Source organism: Capricornis sumatraensis, chromosome 15 (assembly GCF_032405125.1).
Source record: "Capricornis sumatraensis isolate serow.1 chromosome 15, serow.2, whole genome shotgun sequence".
Taxonomy (NCBI): Eukaryota; Metazoa; Chordata; class Mammalia; order Artiodactyla; family Bovidae; genus Capricornis; species Capricornis sumatraensis.
Genome location: NC_091083.1, coordinates 34,257,991 through 34,283,657, shown reverse-complemented (window position 1 = coordinate 34,283,657; position 25,667 = coordinate 34,257,991). Strand labels below are relative to the sequence as shown.

Here is a 25,667-nt window from a genome sequence, read left to right as displayed (position 1 = left end):
AATCCTATCAGTTGGTACCATTATCCCCACTTGGCAGATGAGGAAACTGAAGCTCAGAAAACACAGGGATTTACCCAAGGTCATTTGGTCAGAAAGCCAGTGAATGGTATGTGGCACCCAGAGCCAGACCCACTGGGCTTTAGAATATACTTCCTAGGGACTTCCCTGGTGGTCCAGTGGCTAAGATCCAGTGTTCTCAATGCCAGGGCCCAAGTTCAATCCCTGGTCAGGGAACTCTAGATCCCACATGATGCAACTTAAGACCTAGCACAGCTAAATATATAAATAAATTTTATTTTTTAAAAAAAAGAATATGCTTCCTGATGTTACATAAACAATAAAAGGGAAATCTGTTAAGCAAAAGTAAGGTTTTTTTCTCCCACCTTTAGAAGAATAATGGGGAAATCCTACACAAAGGCCAGGTTTACAACATGAGTTATTCATTGGACCTCCACGGACAGGGACTTGCTGAATAAAGCAGCGATGGTGGTGAGCCCTCAGGATGCCCATGGCTCTGTTGATGGGGAATTGTATTTACCAGCGACTGAGAGATCCTTTTCTAGTCCATCTTAACCTGCAACACAGATGTCATATGGCCAAGAAGGGCACTGGGGAAAACTGTAAAGTGATATTTTTCTTCATTCTTTAAAAGGGCCTCTGGACTCCTCCACACAGTACACACATAAATCAGAGGCCACTGTTGTTGAAGCCATTTGGCAGGGTGTTGAGCTTTTTAAAAAGTCTCTTTCATTTAAATTGTATGCTTCCCTTGACTAGATCGGAAGAGTCACAGTTTTAGTATGTTTCACAAAGCAGCAGTGCATCGTCTGTATTAAGAGAGCTAAATGCCTGTTTTAAAAACGTGTTCCCAGAAGGCTAAGCAGACAATTGCCAGAATGGCAGTGTGGCCTCGAATTCCCCACAGAATAAATTTGAGAGCTGTCATGAGACATTCCAGCCTACTTGGACTGCATCGATGATGCCCAGAAAAAGCAGCAGCCTCAGACCCTGTTTCTCAATCCAGTTAGGGCTTAGCAGACCATCAGGCTGTTCCTGCAGTGGGATGATGCCATTTTAAATAAAAGGCGCTGCCTTTGTACTAATTAGCATCCGTCTTGTATTTTGAATTATTTTTGATGGTATCCTTTTCATTCACCTTATTCTTATTTAACTGTAAAAATAATTCATACTTGTAATCACATGGGGTTCTTGAGAAAGAAAATAAATAATTTACCCTTTTATTCTGTGAGTTCAAATCCCTTCCCCACGTTCATTTCCCCTCTTTGAGAAAACCCGTATTAACAATTTGATACGTGTCCTTCTCTTCTCTTTCTGACTTAAACATTTTCTCATATACCTAACATGAGATTTCTTTCTTCTATACTTTTTTCCAAAAATGAAATCATAACAAACTTAGTATACCCTGATTTTTTAAAAATTAGGGTGTAGATCTCTTTCTAAGTCAAAATATGCAAGTCTTTGTCATTTGTTTTAATAACCAGATAACACTTCATTGAGCAGCCATGTTATGCTGCGTCTCACCTATTGAACATTCTGGTTGTTTCCAGTGTTTTATTATAGCAGACATTTGTTATTCCAATGTGAGCATGATTTTATAAGCCTCCTGCTCATTTTCCATTCAATGAAGTTTGTTGCTGAAGAAGTGAAAAAGATAGAAGCTTTCCATCTCCAGCTGTCATCGTGCACTTCTGTAATTAGAAGCCTCTTACATAGTAATAAGCTTAGGGATCTACATGAAGAATATCTGTTTATATTCAGAGCAGCCCTGAATGTCGCTTTTATTTTGTGCCGGAGTTGTTTGTGGTTAGCTCCTGTGTGTGGATTCACTGCAGAGCAGAGGTGATCTCTCAGCTGTCATAATGTCCCATCTAGACCCCTTCAGCAGCGAATCAGTTTCCTGAGTTTCAGCAAATCCAGTATACTGATGATAGAGTACCCCATCAGCCACGGTTTGCTAGTTACCTTGTTAGACGATGGCCTTAGAGTTCCGTGAGCGAGGGAGCCTGGCTGTTAGCATGCACTCATTTAAAAAGTGTTCTGCAGATTTTGGAATTAGGGAGGGAGGGAATGATCCTTCAATGATATGAAAAATTTGCCCAGGTTGCCTTGATTGCTTAATACGCAATAAATGATGTTCCTGGCCACGTGTTTCAGGATTTGGAGTACTCAGGAAGAATTGTTATCAGTAGGATTATGAAAACAACCCATTTCTATATGTGCAAACAAGTCTGCTTATCAATGGGGCCACAAGGCCTGTTCCATCCGATCACATGTATCACTAGCAAGGGGAATGCTTGTTTTCCATGCTTTAGCCTTTACAAAATACAGTTGCATGGCAGAGCTGCTGTACTGGAGGCTCTGGAATGAAGTATATGTGGTGCCTTTGCAGGTAATAAAATGGAAAATCCAATTTGCAATTTCAGAAGCAGCCTGTGAGTGACAGATGATCTTAAGGGCAGTGCTGGTCAGAGGGTCACCACTCATCACGGCGCGGGCTGGCTCCCCACGTGGCCTGGGCCTCCCCAACCAGAGAGCGAGCAGAGGGAATGTGCGTCTGGGAGGCAGCTAGCGTGTCCGCGGGTGCACCCCTTTCTAGCTTATTAGATCCTCTTTGTCACAGTGCTTAATCCTGCCGCCTGATCCTTGTTAGAACAGCACCCGAGCGCTACTCAGGCTTCTAATAAGGAGATGGGTGAGGACTCCTAACTGAAGCCAGCCAAGCGTGCGGCAAGTTAGGGCTCCCGCAGCCTGACTGACGGGATGCTGAGATGCTCCCTGCATGTTATTACTGCAGAGGGAACCCGCCTCAGACAGCTGACGGATGAGCTCGGCTGAGGTCGGAGGAACTTGTTGCCGGGCCCCCAGGAGCCAGGTGTCAGCTTTTCACATGGGATGATGGCCTAGCTTTCTTCTAATTATCTTAACCCTCTTCTGAAATTGCTGCGTTCGTTCAGAGGGAGGTGAGAAAGCGAGAGACACCAAGCCAGCTGGGAGGATCTCAGCTGTACTGAAGCAGGTACTACATCCTTCACCAGTGACATTAACTCAGAAAATAAAACAGGCATGTCCCCTTCTGCCGAGTACGCTTACAGCCCGTAGAGTCAGTGAGTGCCAGCGCAGGCTCTGGCTCGTGCGGTTTCCATCTCTGTCATCTGTAATAGTTGCCTGCTTTAAGGTGCGCTGTGGACCTGAAGCATGGGTTTCTTGGCTCTTTGTTAAGGAAAGAGCATAGCATCCACCACAAAGCTACTGTGTGGTCTTACCACCCGCCCCCCCAACACACACCCCATGTCAGTGAACATGAATCATGCTTTTCTGCTAGGCTTCCCAGTTCCAGTATCCACGAAGCAGCTGTGAATCTGAAGTTTGCTATTAAATCTGACTGAGGATTGTTTGACACTAAGGTAAATAAATGGGGGTGGGGGAGGGTAACTCCATCCCTCCAGCCTCCCCCTCCCCCAGCTAGAGTGCACAGATGAGTTTGAAGTGATAGAAATGAAAATGCTCACAAGCAGCCTCTGGTCCGTTCTGGGTACTCCGACTTTCATCAGTATAAGATTCCTCTTCCCTGAATCAACCATGTCCAGCTTGCATCCCGCAGTTCCTGCGTGCTCCAGTTAGCAGGCATCATTAGCGTCATCCTCTGGCTCTTGTGTCTCCATTGATAGTGCTTAAATAGAGACATGGCTGGGGACTGACAGCTCTCTGGAGGGTTCGAGGTCTCAGACAAGAGGGCCCAGGGTACAGAGCTGACCTCCTTTCTTGATGTTATTCCCCCAGGTCTGTTTTCCATATGTGGCAACCAGGGAGCATCAAACTTAAGTACATTATTTTTAGAGGATTACCATTAAAAAGACCACAGGCTTAGTCAGAGGCTGTTACCAAGTGAACATGAGATGAAGTACCTTGGAAAGCAGGTTTGTTGGTTGCTGGTAGCAGAGTACAGGCTGTTCTTTCCTATACCTGTATGTTGAGTTCAAGGATGACCCATTAAACCGGTTCATAACATACCTGTACTTTTGGATTAGTGGGCATGATGCCAATCAGGGTTCGTGTCCTTCTCCAATCAATAGAAACTGACTAGAGGCCAGACAAATTCAGGCAAGGCTTTATCGGGGCTCCCGTTGCAGCAGGGAGGAGTGAGAACAGGTGATAGGTTCCCTTGCTCACTCCCCAGGGGTGAGGGAGCTGGTTCCTTATATGGGGTGAAAACAGGAGTGTGTCCAAGGATCAGGCTGGAGGGGTGGCTTAGGGTTTTGCCCAACACTTAGGTGGTATTGAGTGCAGGGTAGGGTGCACAGCACCCTGCTTTTGCAGTTGCCAGTACCCTATTTTTGCTCCAGGCTCTTTAGAAGTGGCAATAGGGCTTTTTTGGTCTTTTTGTATCTTCTGTCCATGTTTGCCCCAGCTGTGCTTGCACACACTTGCTTTTAGTCCCATATAGTTTCTTTGTCTTGTGTTCCTCCAGGAGAGGTATGTCCAGGTGGAAGCCTTGTAGCAAATGGCCCCAGAAGCCAGTCTGTCTCAGGCAAACCCTGCACCTGGGTGGGAGGGAGCTGGTGATGCAGTCTAGGAAAGAAGAGAGTCGTCTTCTTCTCCTGCTCTCCTGGGCAAATTTGGACAAACTGAGGCTTGTCTGTGGGGTCCTTTCGAAACTCTTTCCCTGGTCCACATTGCTTTCACACTGACCCAGAGCCTTGAAAATATAGCAAGCCAAGAAATCCTCTGTGCTCCAGACACAGCTACTTCTCCTCTTTTGACCCTCCTCCTTCCTCAGCAGTCTTTTAAGTCATTTTCCTGTGATAGGCATCTGAACCAGAGGTTAAATAAGAAAGCAGTCCAGTTAAGTTAGTTCATGGTCATGTGTGTGAATGACAGAGTCCAGGAAGCTTGTTCATCAGATACACTCTACCCATGGGAAAGTTAGACTGGATTTTTCGTTAGACTAACCAGTTTAGGGGGGTGAGGAAGAAAGATATTTAGAGCAGAGACACCTCTATCAGGGAAATCTCCTTTGCTTAGGAATTAGTTCACATCTTTATGTAATTTTATGCTTTTCGTGGCTTTTTTTTTTTTTGGTTACCCATTTTAGAAGACATATTTCTTCCAAAGGTCTCATTGATTATTTCTTTTCACAGTTGATTCCATGGTAATGTAAGTGGGCAGGGCTTGGAGGCAGGAAGAGGATACTGGGTAAGTGTAGGCTGTCAATTAGGTGAATGTTTTAAGAAAGAGGCTTTTACCTGTAGTAACCCCCCAACTTTTTAGAGAATTTCTGCCCTGTGGTTACTATCACCTGGTCACTTGGCCCTTCCCTCAGTGACCGTGCTGCCTAAGGACACTGCACAACATAATATACTGTGCATTTAAAACACAACATGTCAGGAACTTCCCTGGTGGTCCAGTGATTAGGACTCTGAGCTTCCAATGCAGGGGGGCACGTGTTCAGTCCCTGGTCAGGGAACTAAGATCCCACATGCCGAGTGGCACAGCTGAAAAATATTTTAAAAAGTTAAACATGACACTTCAGAACTACAGACTGGTTTGTAAATTTAAGACTTTCCCCAGAAACTTCTATTCATTTTTAGGAAATGTGGAAATTGGAGAAAAAGAAGTAATGAGACAATGATATGGACAGGAGGACATAGGGTACAGCAAATGAGGAAATGAGAGTTATAGCAAAATTTAAACAAGCAATCAATTTGATTCTTGGGAAGCTGAAAAGCTTGTCTCTTGTCCAGGTAAAGATAAAAGCAAAATGTATGAACAGCAGTCCTCTGCCAGCCGTGTTACACCTTCGTAGGATACTTGGCTAAGCCCGATATGTGCAACATTTGCACTTCCACTTATCCCAAGCAGTCTTCTGACTCACGGTGTAGAGAATAAAGCCCGTTAATTTCCCAAGTGATTAAATATCTGACTAATGATGTTTAACCATTAAGTTGAGGAAATTGACAATATTGATAATCTTGGAGAGAAATGTATCTGCTTATTTTTGTACTTAACCAGCAGATTTTAAATAGCTTTGGAAATATCATGATGGATTACTCCTACTATTTCATAATATCGGTTTTCTTTAAAAGCATTTTATGAAATAGGGATCACTTTTCCATTGGTCTGTTTTTCCTCTGTTATTCCGGATAGCTTCACATTCATTCAGGCACCCCTCTGAGATAACTGTAGTTTGCATTTCAGACCATCACAATAAAGGAGAGTACTCAAGTTTGTTGGTTTCCCACGGCATATAAAAAGTTTATTTATACTATACTGTAGCCTGTTAATTGTGCAATAGTGCCACGTCTAAGAATGTACATGTGCTGTGTGCTGTGCTTAGTCGCTCAGTTGTGTCTGACTCTTTGTGACCCCATGGACTGTATCCCGCAAGGCTCCTCTGTCCATGGAATTTTCCAGGCAAGAATACTGGAGTGGGTTGACATGCCCTCCTCCAGGGGCTCTTCCCAACCCAGGGATCAAACCCAGGTCTCCCGCATTGTAGGCGGATTCTTTACTGTGTGAACCACCAGGGAAGGCCAAGAATACTGAAGTGGGTAGCCTGTCTCTTCTCCAGGGGATCTGCCTGACCCAGGAATCGAACTGGGGCCTGTCTGTGTTGCAGGTGGATCCTTTACCAGCTCATCTACCCAGGAAGCCCCAAAATGTACAAAAAATTTCTCACTGACGGACTTCCCTGGTGGTTCATTGGTCAAGAGTCCACCTGCCATTGCTGGGTCCATCCCTGGTCTGGGAAGATTCCATATACCACAACTCAGCCCGTTTGCCACAACTGCTGAGCCCGAGCTCTAGCGCCCGCGAGCCACAGGTACTGAAACCCATGAGCTCTGGAGCCTGTGCTCGGCAACAAAAGAAGCCACTGCAATCAGAAGCCTGCACACCGCATCTAGAGAGTAGACCCCCACTCACCGCTGCTAGAGAAAACCCATGCACAGCAACCAAGACCCAGTGCAGCCAAAAATAATCAAATATTAAAAATTTTCTTACTGATAAAAACTGCTGACCATCATCTGAGCCTTCAGTGATGTGTAGTAGTAACATCAAAAATCACTGATCACAGATCACCATAACATAAATAATAATGATAAAAAGGCTTAAAATATGGGGAGAATTACTGAAATGTGACCCAGAGACACAAAGTAAGCAAGTGATGTTGGAAGAATGGCACCGACAGACTTGCTGGGTGTGAGGTGGCCGCAACCTTCACTTTATAAGAAATGTAATTAGTATGTGCAGAGCACAATAAAGTGAAGCATTGATACAACAAGGTCTGTCAGTGTAACAAAAAGACGGCAGAGTCAGAGTATCATCATTTGTTTTAAGAAGAAATACTGCATCACTGTCCTAGTAAACATTTTCTTCTCATTTCTGAAGTTCAGATTAGCTGGGAAATGATGTGCTTTGTAGAATGCTTGCATCCTTAGAATATGTTTTCCATATCCTGAAGTTACTTGTTATGACAAAATTGGCAGTTGGAGCCTCAGAACAGGACAGAAATGGTACTAGGGTTGTGTCTTGTAATGAATAATTGCTAGGTGTCTGTGTTCAGAAACCTTAGACTGTAGATCAGGGGTCTGAAAATGGACTTCTTCAGTAGGACTTTGAGGGCAAGGATGTCGGTGAGCCAGCTGACTGCCATTTAAACCACATGCAGCTCTACTGTGTAGCATCTCTGTCTGTCTCTCTTGTAGGCAAGCATGTTCTTGGAAGCTCTTTCTTACACTTCCCTTTTCCATTTTCAAATACACCAAACAGAAATACATACATAATCAAGTGATCCAGCAACACGTGGTACCCGATGCTGGCGCCCTTCATTAGCTCATGTTTGGTTGATCTAGAAATATATGAGATTGGGAGTCAGAAGGCTTAGATTCAAATCCCTACTCTGACATTTTCTGTTCTTAGAGATATTACTTAATTTCCCCAAGTTTCTGTGTTTTTTCTTACCTGTAAAGTGATGTCAATTACTGACTTTAGGGATTGCTGGAGAATCAAAGGAGGAAATGCTTTTTACAGGTAATTTGTGAATAGGTAGGATATATATGTGTGCATTTCTACCCTTAACCATGTTACTGAGATGCGTTTAGTGCTGATTCTGAGATATGCTATGCTGCCCGAGTGAGGCAGTGTTCTCATCTTTCTTCGCTTGTGTCCTGCTTTGATGAAAAGTGGTGTTGATTGGATCAGGTTTCAGTCTTACTGGACAGATGGTGCTGCACACTGTCAAGGTGAAATTGGGGAATGTCCTGATATTAAGGGTTCTCTCAATCCTGGAAGGCCGTTTTTGTTCCTGTAGCAAATACTGGAAAAAATGAAGCAAATGCTACATTTGTGTGAATTCCTTCCAAGTTTACTTCCTTCTTACCTCTTTCTTCTACTCCCTCTCCCCTCTCTCCTTATCGCCTTCCCTTCCTTCCTAATTTCTTGTGTCAGTATGCAATCACTGACATGGCTTGTAGACCAGCAATGACTTGGGCTAAATATTTTTAAAACAAATGACTCAGAAGATGCTTAAGGTTGTGCTGTGGTTACTGGGCATGAATTACTTCTTGAATTTGATTTCTGTTGGTTAGATGACCATTTTTTTCCTCTCCATCTTTTTAGGAAACTTGGATTTAACTGGTCAGAAGCAGATATTCAAAGCAGAGAACAATCCCTGGGTTACCCCTATCGCTGACCAGTTCCAGCTTGGCGTGTCCCATGTTTTTGAATACATCCGCTCCGAGACGTACAAATAGTAAGTAGACTATGATTTTCTGAAATAGACTGGTTTTATGGTATTTATAATTATGCCAGCTTAACAACCACACATAGTAATTGTCTTTATTTATAGATTATTTTTCATTCACATTGTCAAGGGAAACTTATACTAGTTTTGTTTAGAAATCTTTTAAGGTATTAAACTGGCTGAATATTCATGGCACTAAGGAAATTAACCAGACACATTAAGATCAGAACATATTCTTTTCTCCTTTGAATGCAGAGAATAACAAATGTTGTGAACAAAATTGTTAAGTGGTTTATTTATAAAATCAGTAGAGCATACTAAGAAAGCATCATTCTCTTTTTTAATCTAAGAGAAACGATAAGACAGAAAACGAGGAGGGATCAGCTGGCTTAACTCACAGCATCAAAATCTTTCAGGTCCTTCCCTCCGGTCCAGGGCGCCCCTGGGGGGTCCAGCATTAAAGCCTAAGTATTCCCGCCTCTCTTTTCCTCAGTGTGTTCAGGTGAGAAGGAATTCTGCCACCTCCACTTGGCTCTGTTGTTACTGTGTCTTCTGTTACTATTTTCTGCTCCTCCCACTCGCCACCCCCAAATTGAAGTGATCATTTCTCTCAGTGCTTCAGTGACCCCCTAATGCTGAAATCTAGCCACCTCTAGTTGTAAGCAATTGCAAAAGACTTGAAACAATTCATAGTCAGGTTTAATCTGTTTTTGTGTCCAGTACCAACTTGTGAGAATTTAACATCCCAGCTCTTTAAGAAGACCTTGGGGATCATTAAAGGCTGCAGTCAGTTTGGAGGCTCCCTTTTTTTCTCTTGGGTATCAGAGCTATCCCCTGCCCCCCGGCTCATCATGGCTTTCTCCGAATCTGTGTTGGAACAGTGGGTCAGGTTTAACTGGCAGGGCAGCGTCCTGGCCCATGAATGGCCAGTGGTGGTTCTGGTAGTATGAGTCCTCCTGCTGCCACGTTCCTGGTTACACATCTGGGACTCCTTTTGGTATATTTCCAGCAGACAGAATCACAGAGAAGGTAAACCGTGAAAGAACAATGATATTCAAGCAGAATAAACTGAAATTGCCAAAATGACGCATATCCTTGTATATGAATGCAACTTGAAGCCTGGTTTAGGTTTCTTTTAAGATGATACCTTAACATTTTTTTTTTTTTTTACATCTTAGTATTTATCTTATGTCAAAATGAGAGATGTGTAGGGTCTGTGTTATTGTTTCATGAACCACATAGATATGAGCAATTATTATACATACATAGTTTTTTTTTTTTAATGAACATAGCTCAGGGTTGGAAATTTGTTTAGTTCATCATGAAAATGTGTGAAAGTATAATTGCAAATTAGCTGTTTATTCGTTTGGTTTCTCTTAAATTCTTAATTGTTGCTAACGTCAGTTTTAGATTAACCTCTTAAGTTTCATTAGTGAACGGAAGGTTATGCAATGCTTTGGTTTGTAGGGTGGTGTACTGTTAGAAAAACATTGTACATAATAACTACAGAAAAATAAATAAGCTACTGTTAATCCAGAATTGGGGGAAATACTCTGTTGTTTATTCTGGTTAATGATTTTTTAAATCTACCCTAATTTAGAATTTATACTAATACACTAATTTAGAATTTACAGAGAATTAGAATACAGTGCATAAGAAAGTGCTTCTAATTTTCATTTCATTTTTAAGAGATTACACTGTGAACGTATGGCTTTTGAGTACGTTAGAGTCATTAGGCAATTAATCACCATTATGTGCTATTACAGACAGTTTCTGTTTATTTGAACACCCTTAGGATTCTGGATAAAGGAGAGGTGTTGACTGAGTTTATTGATACTTTATTTGAAAGGGAATCTATGATCCACTTAGTCCATGACATGTTTGGTGTATATATTCTTGTCTGTTTCAATAGCATTTGATATTGGAGGATCAGAGTCATCTAAGCAGTTTGCCCACTGGCTTATATTTTACATGATTTCCTCTTGGAGAATTTTGTTATCTTTTGTCCAGTTAAATCACCATGAAACAGCTTAGAGAAGCGTGGGAGAGCCTTTGTCCCCTTTGTAGGGGTGCCAGTCAGTACTCTGTTCACTGATTTGAGAGGAGTATGTGCGCCTCTGCTGGGAGAATGCCCTTGACATTAAACTCCTGGGAGCAGGGACCTCCCTAAAGTGAATTCTCTTAGAGTTCTCCCCTTTTCTCCTCCTTGGGAAAGAGAAGAATGTTAATCACTTTCTTTATCCCAGCTTTCTGCCCCCCTGTTCTCCCAGTGGAGCAGTGACCTTCATTCCTTGATCAACATACCAGCCAGACACGGACTGTGAACCAAGGAAGACACTGCCTCAAGCGCTCAGTCTGTTTTCTTAAAAAATACACTTGTGCAAAAATGCCATCACTATGTTTTACTGATTTTTATAATTTAAGGTCCTCTTTTAGAAGAATATGTTTGTATATCCTCGTGTACTAGAAATCAAACTTCTTTCTTTTTAAGCAGTCACTTCATAATTAGAGGACTTATAGGATTTCTCAACTCTCTGAAAAATTAAATCTAATTAGCAGATATTTGGCTACTTTTGTAAAGCTGTACATGTGATGACTTGCACGGAGGCAGTTTATATGTTACACCGATATTTTTTTAAACAAGGCAAATGTCTCATTTGGTACCTTAGTCTTAGATCCTTTATTCTAAAACCTGTAGTTTCTAATCTTCACTTGTCACGTACACCCCTTCCAATTAAAAAATCCTTTTTTTACTATATTGATCTTTAGCTTGTCATAAAAGCATATTTTAATTTTTTATTCTGGCACTTGAAATACCAATGAATCTCCTTTTTTTTTTCTCCCCTTTCTAACCAATCGACCCATTACCTAAATGAGAGCATTAAGAACTCACCAGCTCATTTCATTTCCCTTCATGTCCCTGGTTGAGGTTCAAGGTGACCTTCCTATTCCCAGCGCATCCTAAGAGGCCTTCCACGTCTTGAGCAGCGACAGTCCAGGGAAGATGAATTATCTCATTTCCAGACTCTAACAGACTCCAAGAGGTGACATGGATGTTTGAAACAAAACAGGGAAGTCAGTGTTTAGGAGGAATTAAAATACTTGGCAGGGATTTAAGTGGATGAGGATGGAACAGGAGGGGCTGTGGGCAGGTGTGGGCTGGGAGAGTGCTGAGAGGCGATTCTTCAGGAGGTTGCTTTGGGGGTACATTTGGGGCATTCATCGCATCCTGGATGATTCCTCAGACGGAGCTCCCTCTGTTCATTTATCGTACTCTCAGGAAAGGGAACATATTGGCTGGTGTCATTGCGTTGCCCGCTCGTTGTCACTTACTCCCTCTGTCAAAGGAATTCGCTCCTTCTGGATGTCGCTCCTTCTGACGCTCAAACCCTACAAGTGTGTTAGCATTTTCGGGCTATTGTCGAGTAACTTCTGTTTCTGTGAGAGTTATGATCAGATCGGCACCGCTTGTTAAGCTTCCAGGAGGCAGATTTTTTTTTTTTTTTTTTGGTCACCGAGAGGGGAAGTCAGATTGGAGTCAGGATCCTTGACAAGATTCTTTGTGAAAGGGAGTAACTCACACTTTCCACATTTCCATCAAGGAAGGTGGATGGAAACTGCAAGCCATTTTAAAAGCTGACACGTTAACTCTTAACAAAAGAAGAGGTTTGACAAATGTTAAGCGGAAACGATGTCGGTTGAAAGCGACATTTGGAAAACAGGCATTCTCATGAAGCCTGCAATTTGTAATGCCTGGCAGTCCTAAAGCCTCATTTCCAGGCTGGCATAACTCAAAAGCTCCTTCCCCATCATTCTTCCCATCTTGTGACTTTCTTTGCTGTCCATTGAAAGGTGCCACACTCACTTGCTTTTCTCTTTTGTTTTTCAGTCCCATACAAAGACATTCATACTATTATTCAGGTTGCTTAACGGAAACATTTTAACCAAGCAGTGCTTGGGGAGTGGTGGGCACTGATGGGAAAATGCAGGCAAATTTCTCTTCCCTTGGAAATCTGGCAAAATAAATCATCCTGTTTAGTTCGTAAGGAGGAATAAGGACTTTGATTCTGCTTCATATTGTTTCTCAAGCTGTTTTACTTGCACAATTAAAACCAAGGAATGTCTTCTTTTGTTCTGCACCTTGGGCAAACCTATTAGAGGCCAGAGAGACCATGCTGTTATTGTTTAGTCGCTAAGTCATGTCCGACTCTTTTCAACACCATGGACTGTAGCCCGCCAGGCTCCTCTGTCCATTGGACTTCCCAGGCAAGAATACTGGAGTGTGTTGCCATTTCCTTCTCGAGGGGATCTTCCTGACCCAGGGATCAAACCCACAAACTGGTGAGTCATGCATTGGCAGGCAGATTCTTTACTGTCTGAGAATAGCCATACCTGGGCTTTCTTAACTACTATATCCTGTAATGGCTGCTGACTTAGAAGGTCCTTACATAATAGATACAGCTGGTCTACCAAAAGGCTAAAAAATTTGAACTTAATAGGTGATCCCATTTATTTAAGATAGCCCTTTGCAGAAGGAAATCCTGTCTGATAAAACTCTCCAAACACTATTTTTCGGGTGAAGTGTAAAAATGGATGCACTGCACAAGCAGATGGTTTTATAAATATCACAGAAGGCTGCAGAAGAGGGTTAATCTGCCAGGACCTTGCTAGCAGTTAGTGGACCTCTTTTATGTAGTGACAATAGATATGCAAGAAGACAAAGACTTTTCCCTTTTCTTACTGTATCTGAAAATAGCTCTGCCTAAGCCAGAGAAGCACAGTATTTCTTTACATTAGTCATGAAAAAGAAGAACCAATTTTTCCTAACTAAAGCCTTCAGACATAAAGATTGTTTTTTTTTAAAAGCTGACTGTGTATCATGCTCCTGGTAATTTATATTTCCTTTATAGATGCTACATGTGTGATTGTGGTTCTTTCTTTAAGTTAATAAATGGATTCTCACATTTCCTCCATAATACAAAAAATGATTCAAACTTTTGACATTTCTGGACCTGTTTGCATGCAAATGTGTTCATTTAACAAACCTTGCTAAGAAATACCAAAGAGAAAAAGGAAACCCATAAAATATGTTGTGTTTTGGATGGTACCACGTCAAATCCCTTATTTCATGTTAACTTTCAATGATGAGAATTACATATCATTCCTTTTTCTCCAGCTAGTATGTTACCAGTATAAGGAGTTGACAAATGTTAATTCCACTGAGTTAGGTCAGGACAGAACAGAACATCAACCTTGGTCTTTGACTTGGTCCATCGTCTCTTTTCTTTGTGTAGCCATGAGCTATTAATTGCCCTGGTAAATTTATCTCTCCCCTCTTAAGGAAGAAAACAGATTATGTGAGGTAGAGTACAGGACAGTTCTTTTTCTCTTCCATTTTTCATAGATTGCTTACTGTAATTTGCATTTAAAAGGAGTTTAACTTTTCTGATTTTTAAGTTGTTTAGCACTGTTATTCAGATGTACTTCAGGGATCGTTAGTATTTTTCCTTTTTCTTAATGCATGTCCATTTCTTCAGTGTATAAAGTATGTACATGCCTTTTGAAGCTTTCCTATAATTTTCTAACTCATGCGGAACAGTTCAGTTTTTAAAGTGAACAGTGCTGCCCATTTGACATGTCCAGTGGACATGGAGCCTGGGAGGGAACCTCCATCCCCTTAAGCTGTAAAGGTCAAAGGTGAACTCTGCCAGGGTTTGGAAACCAGCTTCAGGAGGCTAAATTGGAATTTCTGAAAGTATCCAGGAAACCCCATTTTGTAGGTGTGCTGAAATGTCGTTCACTCTGACGTGCCTTAGATGCAAATACAGACTTCGGAAAAGACCCTCAAGTTTGTGTGTTCATTCTTTGGTCCTGTGAGGCAGTCCCTCCTCAGCCACTTTGTGCTGGGTGAGCACTGTGGGATCATATTTGACCAATGAGCTGGGGTTCTGTCAGTCTTTTTGCACTTTATTTCACGACTAGGGCAGTTATCATGAAAAGAGTCGCAAATAAATTTAGAGGGGCAAATGGGAAAAAACATAACTGCTCCATCAAGGCAAGAAGAGTGATGTTTACTCTGATCCTTATGCCACAAGAGACTTTTATGCGTGATTTTAAAGAGCGAAACAATCATGTCTGTCTCTTCCCCTCAGTGTGCATCTCCCCCTTCCTTGTATATTGACTCTCAAGCCTGCCTTCAACCTGTCTTGTGCAGCTGCAATGTACAATATGATGTGTTACAGTATCAATTTAAGGTAAATAGAATACAGGTAATTTGTCCCTCTTGACAGAAGGAAAATAAACATAGTCTAGGCTCCATCTACACTCCAAAAAGGAAATCTGTCAGGTTACTTCCTCTTCCAAAATAACTATTTTGAGTTACATTTTTAGATGATACTCACTTGAAATGATCATATCGAACTATGAAATACTGACCTACTCAAAGATGTGGTCCACCCTACATATTGATAACCTTTATTAACTCCCAGCAGTCTTCAAGCTCAATGCTGGATGCTTTCTGTCCAGCTAAGATGAGTTATTGCCTGCCTTTGCTATTTTTATTGGAGAGATAAATTAATAAGTGGCACTTTATAATCAAACAAAACTGTCTAATTTCTATTCTCGACATGGTAATATCTTATTTTATTACATGCTGACTTTTTATTGAGCTCTGGTCTCTTATTCTGTTCAGGCATTGTTGGGATTTTGTTTTTTGTAATTTTTGACAAGTGTTCTCCTATAATGTTAGATACTATGATTTAGAGTGAGTAATCTTATGAAAGGCATTTTTGTCAATCAGATAGAAAGTATAAATATGAGTTTTATGTCCACTGACATTTACTGATATCCAATTTATTCATCAACTATTAAGGAAAAAACCCTCTAGATTTTGTTCTCTTGTGTTTGACTATATCATTTCATATGTATTTTTTAAGACTCATGATGTAAAAAGTTTGTGGTCAAGGCAATGTTGTGTTCCACTGTCATAGTTTTCAAACAGTCTCATCTGGAACCCATACAGTTTTATCACCTTCAAAATGTGTATACTTTTTTTTTCTCCATCCAGTGTCACAGTGTGTGTTTAGAAAAATACATAAATTGTTATTGAGGTTTTGGTTATTTTATTTATTAGCAGGGTTACTGAGTAAGCACCCTGCCTTCCTCTTTTTTTTGTCCTGCTGCTACCTAATTTTGTCTAATTTTGGCTGTTTTAGCCACTGAGCAGAAATTTATTATCTTAACAGCTCTAGAAGTCCCAAGATCAAGGTGTGAACAAGGTTGGTTTTTCTAAGGTTTAATCTGATTACCCCAGAAAGACCCTGCAGTCTTCAAATATGGTCACATTCAGAGTAACAGCACCATCCAGCTCCTAACACTGTTGTGACTCCACTGTATCCAGTTCTCTGTAGTTTGTTCCACCATCCTGTCCGTCTTCTCTTGCAGCCCCTGCAGCCTCATTGTAGGCACGTTCTCTTTATCAGTAAATGTGCTTAAATGCCTCTGGGAGGTCTAATCCACCCCTTCCCCCTGGCCCGCCACAATGCCTTTCTTAGGCATTGGGCTTTCAGACTTAAAGCTTCTTTCGAAACACGTGGATTCACCATTGTTTCATTTTAGGGACACCCTGGTTAGATTCTGTTTTGGCAGAGGGGTCAGTGTTTTTATTTGTAGTCATCTTTAAGAACAGACTGTGTTGAAACAGAAGCTGGTTAGAATCTGAAGATCCCTTGGGAGTGAAGGGCACCTTACAGAATGTCCTACTTTGCTGAATTCAGCTAGACAGTTGAAGACGGGAGAGTTCCGTAGGGTACCCACCATCGGACCTTGCCTTGTTACCTTTCGCAGGAACTTGTGGCTGGAAGATGCAGCACGGGGATGGGGGTGCCTCTGCTCCTGGTGGCTTCTTGCTGTGGGGCCCTGACCAGTAGTTGTGGAGTCTCCTCCCTCTCTGCTTTGTGGTCCTACCTGGTGGCTGCTGGTGTGTTGCCCTGTACAATGTGAAGAAATCAGGGACTTCTTCCATCTTGGGGTTTCAGTAACCACATTTGGAGCCCTTTTATCCCATCTTGCAACCTTGTCTCAGGAGATTTCTGGGGTCTTAACTGGGCATGGTGGAGACTACTAAGGCCAGGGCACTGAATTCCCTTCTTATGTAACTAAAGCTGGTTAGCTTCTGCAGTGCAGGGCAGGTATCAGACATGGAGAGCATGTTTTCAGATAATGCACCCTGGCTTAAAGAGCCAGTGATGGACTTGGTGGGACCTGCGAGGAGACAGAGGGAAAAAAAAAGTCTGTTCTTGGAGCATTGGTCTTAAAGGTGGCTCCCAGTCCCACTTTGGTCAGGGGCAGATAACTTCATCACACCCATTTTCAGCTTTGCCATTTTAAAGGAAAGAGTTTCAAGCTGGGTCATCTCTAAGAGTCACCTCAGCAATGAGTTCTAATTCTCAGTTCTCTGTTTTTCTGGGAAACATATTTGATTGTCTGTAACAATTCATTTTTTTTTAATTTTAGTTTTATTCTTGATTTTGCCCCCAGGTGGATTTTACTTTATTGATTTTTTTTTTTTAAGGCCACGGAAGATGATGATGACCCTGAATGTAAATTGTTACAGGAAAACAGATACAAGCTAAAATGACCAGATCAACCTTTTTTATTCTATATTTTATGGAATCCCTAATATATGTTTGGCAGTAACTTATTCATACACATGAATTCCTGACACTTTTGATTCTTCAGACTTATTCATCAGTGTAGTCAGCACCAGAGCAATTTTATGAGACTTACCAGTCATCAAAAATTTATTATCAGATAAATCAAAGAAACAACGAGCATCTTAATAGGGTAGAAAAAGTGGCATGTAAAGGATCATTTAAGACTGTGCTGTTTAGTTGGTTATGTGGTGTGATATTTACAGCCAGTATCAGCGAACTTACTAATAATTTCATGCACCAACCCAGCAGGGTGGAAGTCATCTTCTTAGGTAAAACCTTTTCTCTTTATTTTTCTCCAGTAGAATATTGTGTGTGGTCTGACTGTAAGACTGAGAAGCACAATACATACAGAAGGTAGGAAACATCAGGTTCCAGGGTTAAGCTTACAGCTTTTCTTTGAAAAGAGTATCTACATTTTCTTTGGAATTTCATTACAGTTGTCATCCAGCCTTAAGACATGAAGTCTCAGTCCTTTCCTTTGGGACAAAATGGCTAAACTTGAGCTCTGTGAAATGGCGTGTGGAAATAGCAGTCGACAGATTGCCTTTGCTATGGATGGGGCTCCGTGTGCACCTCCTGGCAAATGTGAGATGCAAGCTCTGTCTCCCATGTTCCTGGCACTGTCTATGAAGATAGAATGATTCTGATGATATAATCAGACTTGGGTCTTTGTTCTGTGAGATGAGCTGCTTGGAGGGGAGTTTTTCTATCACTCTAGCCCTGTCGAGAGTGTCCCAGAATCTCACTGTCCTGTGGGACAGAAGGACCTTGGTAGTGACCCAGATAGGAGCTGGGCTGGCACAGAAGAGTCCTGATGGAGATCCACTGGGGATGAACCCAGAACCACAAGGCTGGGTTACCGTCTATTAAAAATACAATCTACCTTTCTACCTTGGTTTGCCATCAGTGCTGTTTTCTCTGCCTGGAATGTTCCTTCCTCATATTTACCTGCTGAATGTCCAGTTATGCTTCAAGAATCATGTTAAATATTGCTTCTTCAGAAACCTTTCTTTCCAAGGGTTTCCCTACTGCCCATTTAATCTAGGTTCCTTTTATCATCTTTCTTCTGAATCTTTTTGCTTAATAGAAATTTTAATATTTAATTGCTATAATAATAGTAGTAATAATTATGAACAGTGACTGTTTACTGTGTGACAGACACTGTGGTCATGTGTGGATGTGAGAGTTGGACTGTGAAGAAGGCTGAGCGCCAAAGAATTGATGCGTTTGAACTGTGGTGTTGGAGAAGACTCTTGAGAGTCCCTTGGACTGCAAGGAGATCCAACCAGTCCATTCTGAAGGAGATCAACCCTGGGATTTCTTTGGAAGGAATGATGCTAGAGCTGAAGCTCCAGTACTTTGGCCACGTCATGCGAAGAGTTGACTCACTGGAAAAGACTCTGATGCTGGAAGGGATTGGGAGCAGGTGGAGAAGGGGATGACCCAGAATGAGATGGCTGGATGGCATCATGGACTCGATGGACGTGTGTCTGAGTGAACTCCGGGAGATGGTGATGGACAGCGAGGCCTGGCATGCTGTGATTCATGGTGTCGCAAAGAGTCAGACACGACTGAGCGACTGAACTGAACTGAACTGAACTGAAAACATTGTGCTAAGCTCATTATCCCAGGTGGCACCAGTGGTAAAGAACCTGCCCGCCAGTACAGGTGACAGAAGAGATGTGGGTTTGATCCCTGGGTTGGGAAGACCCCCTGGAGAAAGGAATGGTACCCCACTCCAATTTTATTGCCTGGAGAATCTCATGGACAGAGGAGCCTAGTGGGCTATAGTCCACAGGATTGCAAAGAGTTGGACACAACTGAGGTGACTTGGCATGCTTTCAGCAGTTTATAACTCAGTATTTATTTCTGTAAATACTACCAATATTTCAGAAGAGGAGGTAAAAGTGCATGTTTTCTCTCCTTTAAGAAACTAATTTTGGAGAAAAAAAAAGAAACTAATTTTGGGGAATTCCCTGATGGTCCAGTGGTTAAGAGTTCGCCTTTCAATGAAGGAGATGCAGGTTTGATCCCTGGTCAGGAAGCTAAGATCTCAGATGCCTCGTGGCCAAACACCAAAACATAAATCAGAAACAAGACGGTAACAAATTCAGTATCGGTCTTCATCAGATTAAAAAAAAAAAAAAAAAAAACTTAAAAAAAGAGCAACTAATGATTTTGGAAGCAATATTGCAGATTCCCTCATGTCTGAGGCATGCACATGGCACCCTCGTGTCTGACATGAATGACCGATGTCTCATGCAGAAGAGCCCCTGACAGGTCACCCCAATGTCTGAAAGGAAAAAACCAATCTGACATTGAGAAGAAACCAAGTTGTTGTTCTTGGGTTTTGCCTGCACAGAATAAACAAGCTTCAAGACATTAAAATGCATCCTCAACATATTAAGTGCAGATGCTGTCTTCACAGTGGTTTTGCATTGTTTGTGTCAATCTTGTTTGCCCACGCTTCTCTCATGTTGGAAATGAAACAGTTCCTTAACTTCAGAAACGAAGGAGTTCTGTCTGAAAGGGAGACCTTCCTGTCTATGAATCTGTGGGTCTGTGTCTTCTCTTTGTCCATCAAGGGAGTGTTTTACCGGGCCTGTGAAGTGTGTGGTTGTAATGGTGAATGTTGGGGATGTTGCTGAGGAAGCCAGAGTAAACCAGGACAGGTGTTTATCCCAAGTGGGGGAAACTTGATGCCTGAGAAGGGAGGGAGGTGACATTCTTTTCATATTTCACCCTTTGGTACCTATTGAATGTTCCATTTTCTACATGTATTCATTGTCGAATAGGTTATTACAAAAAAATATAACTTACAGGAGAAAAATAGCCGGGGTTCCTTCCCTGGGGTTCAGTGATTAAGACTGCGCTTCCAATGCAGGGGCCTCCAGTTTGATCCCTGGTTGGCGAACTAATATCCTGCATGCTGCTCGGGCAAAAAAAGAAAAAAATTAACCTACACAGCCCATGAAGTTAAGAAGGAAGAAACCACAAAGAATGTAGCTGTGTAATTGGTTGTATTTTTTGTATGTCCCCTTTCCATTTATCTGTCTAGATTGATTAGAATCATCCCTTCTGATTGGTCCTTCTAAATCGAGGTACAGTGGAAACCTTCAAGGTCACATCACCTCGCAAATATGTATCCTGAGTCTTGGAAAGAGACTCTTAAGTGAGAGCTTGAGAGAAGGTCTCTCACTTCACACATCCACCCTCCCCGTTCTTGGCGTAAGCATTGTGAAATCTTGCTTTGTTGGTAGCACCTCTCAGATTGCATCAGGTTTTCCTGTATCCTTGAAGGAATCTGTAACAGTCCAGGTTTCCTGCAGGTCCCAGTGTGACATGGGGAAAGGGGGTCATCCGCAAAGACATAACAAAAGAGACAAAGGAAAATGAAAAAAACAAGACTTGCTTCTTCATTGAGTTTCTTTATGTAGGGATATTTTGCCACCTTAGATTTTAAGGGATTGAAAGGTAATCTTTTAGAAAAGGTATTTTTAAGGTCACAAGAGGATTTGAAATATGGAAGAATGGATCTTGTAAAAAAACTGATTATATTAGAGGAAGAAACTGAGCCTCAGATTCCCATATATGAGGCGTGGATATTTTTTTGTTTTAATTCTTCTCTCATGTTTAGTTTTTTTGGCCATAAGCAAAGATGACGTGTGTGTTTCAGACTGTTTATGTGAAATTAGGACCATCTTTAATCTGTTCTTGTGCATTCTCAATAGAAACTGCGTGAGTGGTGATCTTTTAATAGAATGTGTCTTGCAACTAGGAAATTTCTTTTGGTGCTAAATTCTAGATAATTCCTAAGGGATGTAAATTTTGTCATACAGGTTTTTATTTTGAAATACTTAAAATCTTGAAACTGTAATATTGTAAGTTTTCTGAGACCAGCTTCTGCTTCATTTTTGCAAGTGTATTTAAAAAGACAGGGCAACAAGAAAGATACTGGTCATCAAGCTGATTGAATCAAAATATCCTTCATTAATTTTGTACTGAAGCATGGTTAGAAAAAGAAATAATGGTGCGTGGGGAAAATGTTCCTTCAAGACCACCATGTGAGGGTCTTCCTGGTGGTCCAGTTGTTAAGAAACCACGTTTGACTGCGGGGGACATGAATTTGACCCTGGTCGGAGAATTAAGGCTGCGAGACCACTATATGAGGGCTTCCCTGGTGGCTCAGATGGTAAAGAACCTGCCTGCAATGCATGAGACCAGGGTTCAATCCCTGGGTCATGAAAATCCCCTGGAAAAAGGAATGGCAAGCTACTCTAATATTCTTGCTTGGGAAATCTCATGGACAGAGGAGCTTGGCAGCCTACAGTCCATGGGGTCACAAAGACTCAGACATGTTGAGTGACTAACACACATACATGAGTGCATTCTGCAATACAAGATGAGTTTTGGTTTTACTGTGGCTGAAATACTAAGACTCTTAAGCAACTTTTACTAAGAAAAATTCAGATGCATGATAGAGCCAGATACTTTCAGTATCCCTTTTTTTTTTTTTTTTTTGGTATTCGCATGCTAACATCCAGATGGATCAGTGAGTAGTGACAGAAGTTGCCTCAGTTACACTACGAGAGAATTGACTTCCACTGACTTCCTGCAGTGTTCCAGGCCCTGGTAGGTTCGTTGCAGGCTTCATCTACAAGGATCTCTTGATTCCATGAGATAGATGTGGATGTTTGCCCGGCTTTCAGATGAGTGAAGGCCTCAGGTTAGGTAAAAGGGCCAATAGTTTACTCAAGTCGTAGAGACAGAAATCAAAATCCGTTGACATGTACATACTGCTTTATTTAGAGTAGAAAGCCAACAAGGACCTACTTTGTGGCATAGAGAACTCTGTTCAATATTCTGCAGTGACATACGGAAGAAGCGTTTGAAAAAGGATAAGTGCGTGCGTCACTTTGCTGTGCACCTGAAACAAGCTTAACATTGTTAATCAGCAGGACTGCAATAGAAAATAAAAATTAAAACAAAAGTTAAAAAGAACAATGTCTCATACTCACCTTGCTGCTTTTTGGGTAACATCAAGGAAGAAAGGGAGGAAATGCTAAGTTTATGTTGAACTTCTCAAAGAGAAGTCAGTGTATGAGGCTTAACAGTTCATTTATGATCATTTAACTTTTCTGGTTCTTGAATCAAATCCTGGTAGGTTCCTTGCAGGCAGAGTGAGTCAGACAAGAAGATGAAGACCCGCCAATGTCAGATCACGAGCCATGTAATAAACCTGTGGATAATTCTGTATGTTCAGTTCAGTTCAGTCCATTCAGCTGTGTCTGACTCTTTGCGACCCCTTGGACAGCAGGACACCAGGCTTCCCTGTCCATCACCAACTCTTGGGGCTTGCTCAAACTCATGTCCATCGAGTTGCTGATGCCATCCAACCATCTTATCCTCTGTTGTCCCCTTCTCCTCCTGCCTTCAGTCTTTCCTGGCATCAGGGTCTTTTCCAATGAGTCAGTTCTTCACATCAGATGGCCAAAGTATTGGCATTTTAGTTTCAGCATCAGTCCTTCCAAAGAATATTCAGGACTGATTTCATTAAGATTGACTGGTTTGATCCCCTTACAGACCAAGGGACTCTCAAGAATCTTCTCTAACCCCACAGTTCAAAAACATCAATTCTTTGGTGCTCAGCTTTCTTTATGGTCCAACTCTCACATCCATACATGACTACTGGAAAAACCATAACTTTGACTAGATGGACCTTTGTTGGCAAAGTAATGTCTCTGCTTTTTAATATGCTATCTAGGTTGGTCATAACTTTTCCAAGGAGCAAGTGTCTTTTAACTTCAGCTGCAGTTACCATCTGCAGTGATTTGGGAGCCCAAGAAAATAAAGTCTATCACTGTTTCCATTGTTTCCCCATCTATTTGCCATCAAGTGATGGAACCAGATGCCATATACTTAGTTTTCTGAATGTTCAGTTTTAAGCCAGCTTTTTCACACTCCTCTTTCACTTTCATTAAGAGGCTGTTTAGTTCTTCTTTGCTTTCTGCCATAAGGGTGGTGTCATCTGCATATCTGAGGTTATTGATATTTCTCCCAGCTATCTTGATTCCAGCATGTGCTTTATCCAGCCCAGCATTTCGCATGATGTACTCTGCATATAAGTTAAATAAGAAGGGTGACAATATACAGCCTTGACGTACTCCTTTCCTAATTTGGATTCTGTATGTACAGCTATGGGAGAGAAAGGTCACAGCCTCAAAAGCAAACTGAAGTGTAACTGTAAAACAGCATAAATGTGCAGCCTTCAGTGGATGAATACACACTGACCAGACTATCCAGGTAGCTGGCAGGAACGTAGGTTTGTATTTGTCATTCTGGAACCATCCATATAAGGGGAATCAGAGGTGATAGAACAATCTTTCAGGAACTGAATAGCTGGGGGAAAGAGACACTGCTTGAGGACCCCTGAAGGGAATACATGACGGGGACATGGTTTTACAGGTGGCTGATTGGATTCAGTTCAATTGCTCAGTTGTGTCCAACTCTTTGCCACCCCATGGACTGCAGCACACCAGGCTTCCCTGTCCATCACCAATACCCAGAGCTTACTGAAACTCATGTCCATCGAGTCAGTGATGCCATCCAACCATCTCATCCTCTGTCGTCCCTTTCTTCTCCCACCTTCAGTCTTTCCCAGCATCAGGGTCTTTTCCAGTAAGTCATTTCTTCGCATCAGGTGGCCAAAGTATTGGAGCTTCAGCATCAGTCCTTCCAATGAATATTCAGAACTGATTGCCTTTAGGGTTACCGGTCAGTCCCTAATCTGAGTCTGCTGCTTAGCAGCTGTATTCTTTACCACTGAGGCACCTGGGAAGCCCCAAAAGAAATGATGCAAACAAACTTATTTACAAAACAGACACAGACTCTCAGACTTAAAGAATGAACTTATGTTTGCCAGGGTGGAAGAATGAGGGAAGAAGTAGTTAGGAACTATAGAATCGGCATGTACACACTGCTATATTTAACATGGATAACCAACAGGCTCCATCCTACTGTATAGTACAGGAAACTCTGCTCAATGTTATGTGGCAGCCTGGATGGGAGAAGAGTTTGGGGGAGAATGGGTACATGCATATGTATGATTGAGTCCCTTTGCCGTGCTCCTGAAACTGTTACAGCATGTTCATCATCTTATACTCCAAGATAAAATAAAAAGTCAAAAAAGTACTTCATTGTTAGAAAATGCTAACCATCCTCTGAGCCTTCAGCAGGTTTTAATAGTAACACCAAAGAGTGCTGATTACAGATCACCATAACAAACATGATAGTAATGAAAAAGCTAGAAATACTGTGAGAATTAGCAAAATGTGACCCAGAGACAGGAAATAAGCAAATGCTGTTGGGAAGATGGCACCCATAGACTTGCTCCACGTGGGGCTGCCACAGGCCTTCAGTTTGAAACAAATGTCATTTGTGAAGTACAGGAAAGCAAAGCGAGATAAAACAAGGTCTGCCTCTGCAGCCTTTTGAGGTTTCGTCTGTTCCCTGTTTATTTTCTTAGACACTAATATTTATCTTTTAACACAAACAGCTTTACCCTTGTATTCAGTTTCTCAGTGGCCTTCGGCTACCCCTCCATCTCATTCAAAATCAGCACCTTGTCACCAAAGCACTTAACGTGTCATTCTGCCTAAAACAGACCCCATTACACACCCTGCCCCTAACTTTATTTTTTCCGCCTCCTCCTGGACTGGAGATTCCTGTAAGAGCAGGGCCTTAGTTGAGAGCACTGCTGTGTCCCCAGGAGCCTCTGATGGCGGCTGGCACCTGGTCGGCCCTCAGAATACTTGATGAATGGGGGCTGTTCTTTCAGCTGTACACTGTAGCCTGCCATGTAGACATTTCTGCTGGAGGAAATTGTCTTTACACTGCACGTTGAGCAGCCATTACACGTTTTTCACATTTCCCTTTTCCTCTTTCATCTGAGTTGCTTCGACTTCATGATATTATTAGAGCCGCTTCCATCACCCAAGAGTTTCTGTGATGTTGCCAAGGCTGCAGCCTTCCCCAGCCAGCTACTTCTCACCGCATCTACCAGATCTTTGCAGCTGGGCTTTGGTTTTGTTTTTTAATATAATACATAATTTTGGCCTTGCTGAGTCTTCCTTGCTGCACAGACTTTTCTCTAGTTGCAGTGAGCGGGCCCTGCTCTGTAGTTGTGGTGTGGG

General features: G+C 42.0%; 1 protein-coding gene across 1 annotated transcript in view; it reads left to right on the top strand.

Moving 5' to 3' along the window:
* RSU1 (Ras suppressor protein 1) overlaps positions 1-25,667 on the top strand; it is a 197,694-nt gene that overhangs the window by 91,643 nt on the left and 80,384 nt on the right. The window contains exon 8 of the mRNA XM_068987361.1: positions 8,638-8,770. Within this exon, the coding sequence (XP_068843462.1) occupies positions 8,638-8,770 (133 nt within the window). The remainder of the gene's footprint in view (positions 1-8,637; positions 8,771-25,667) is intronic.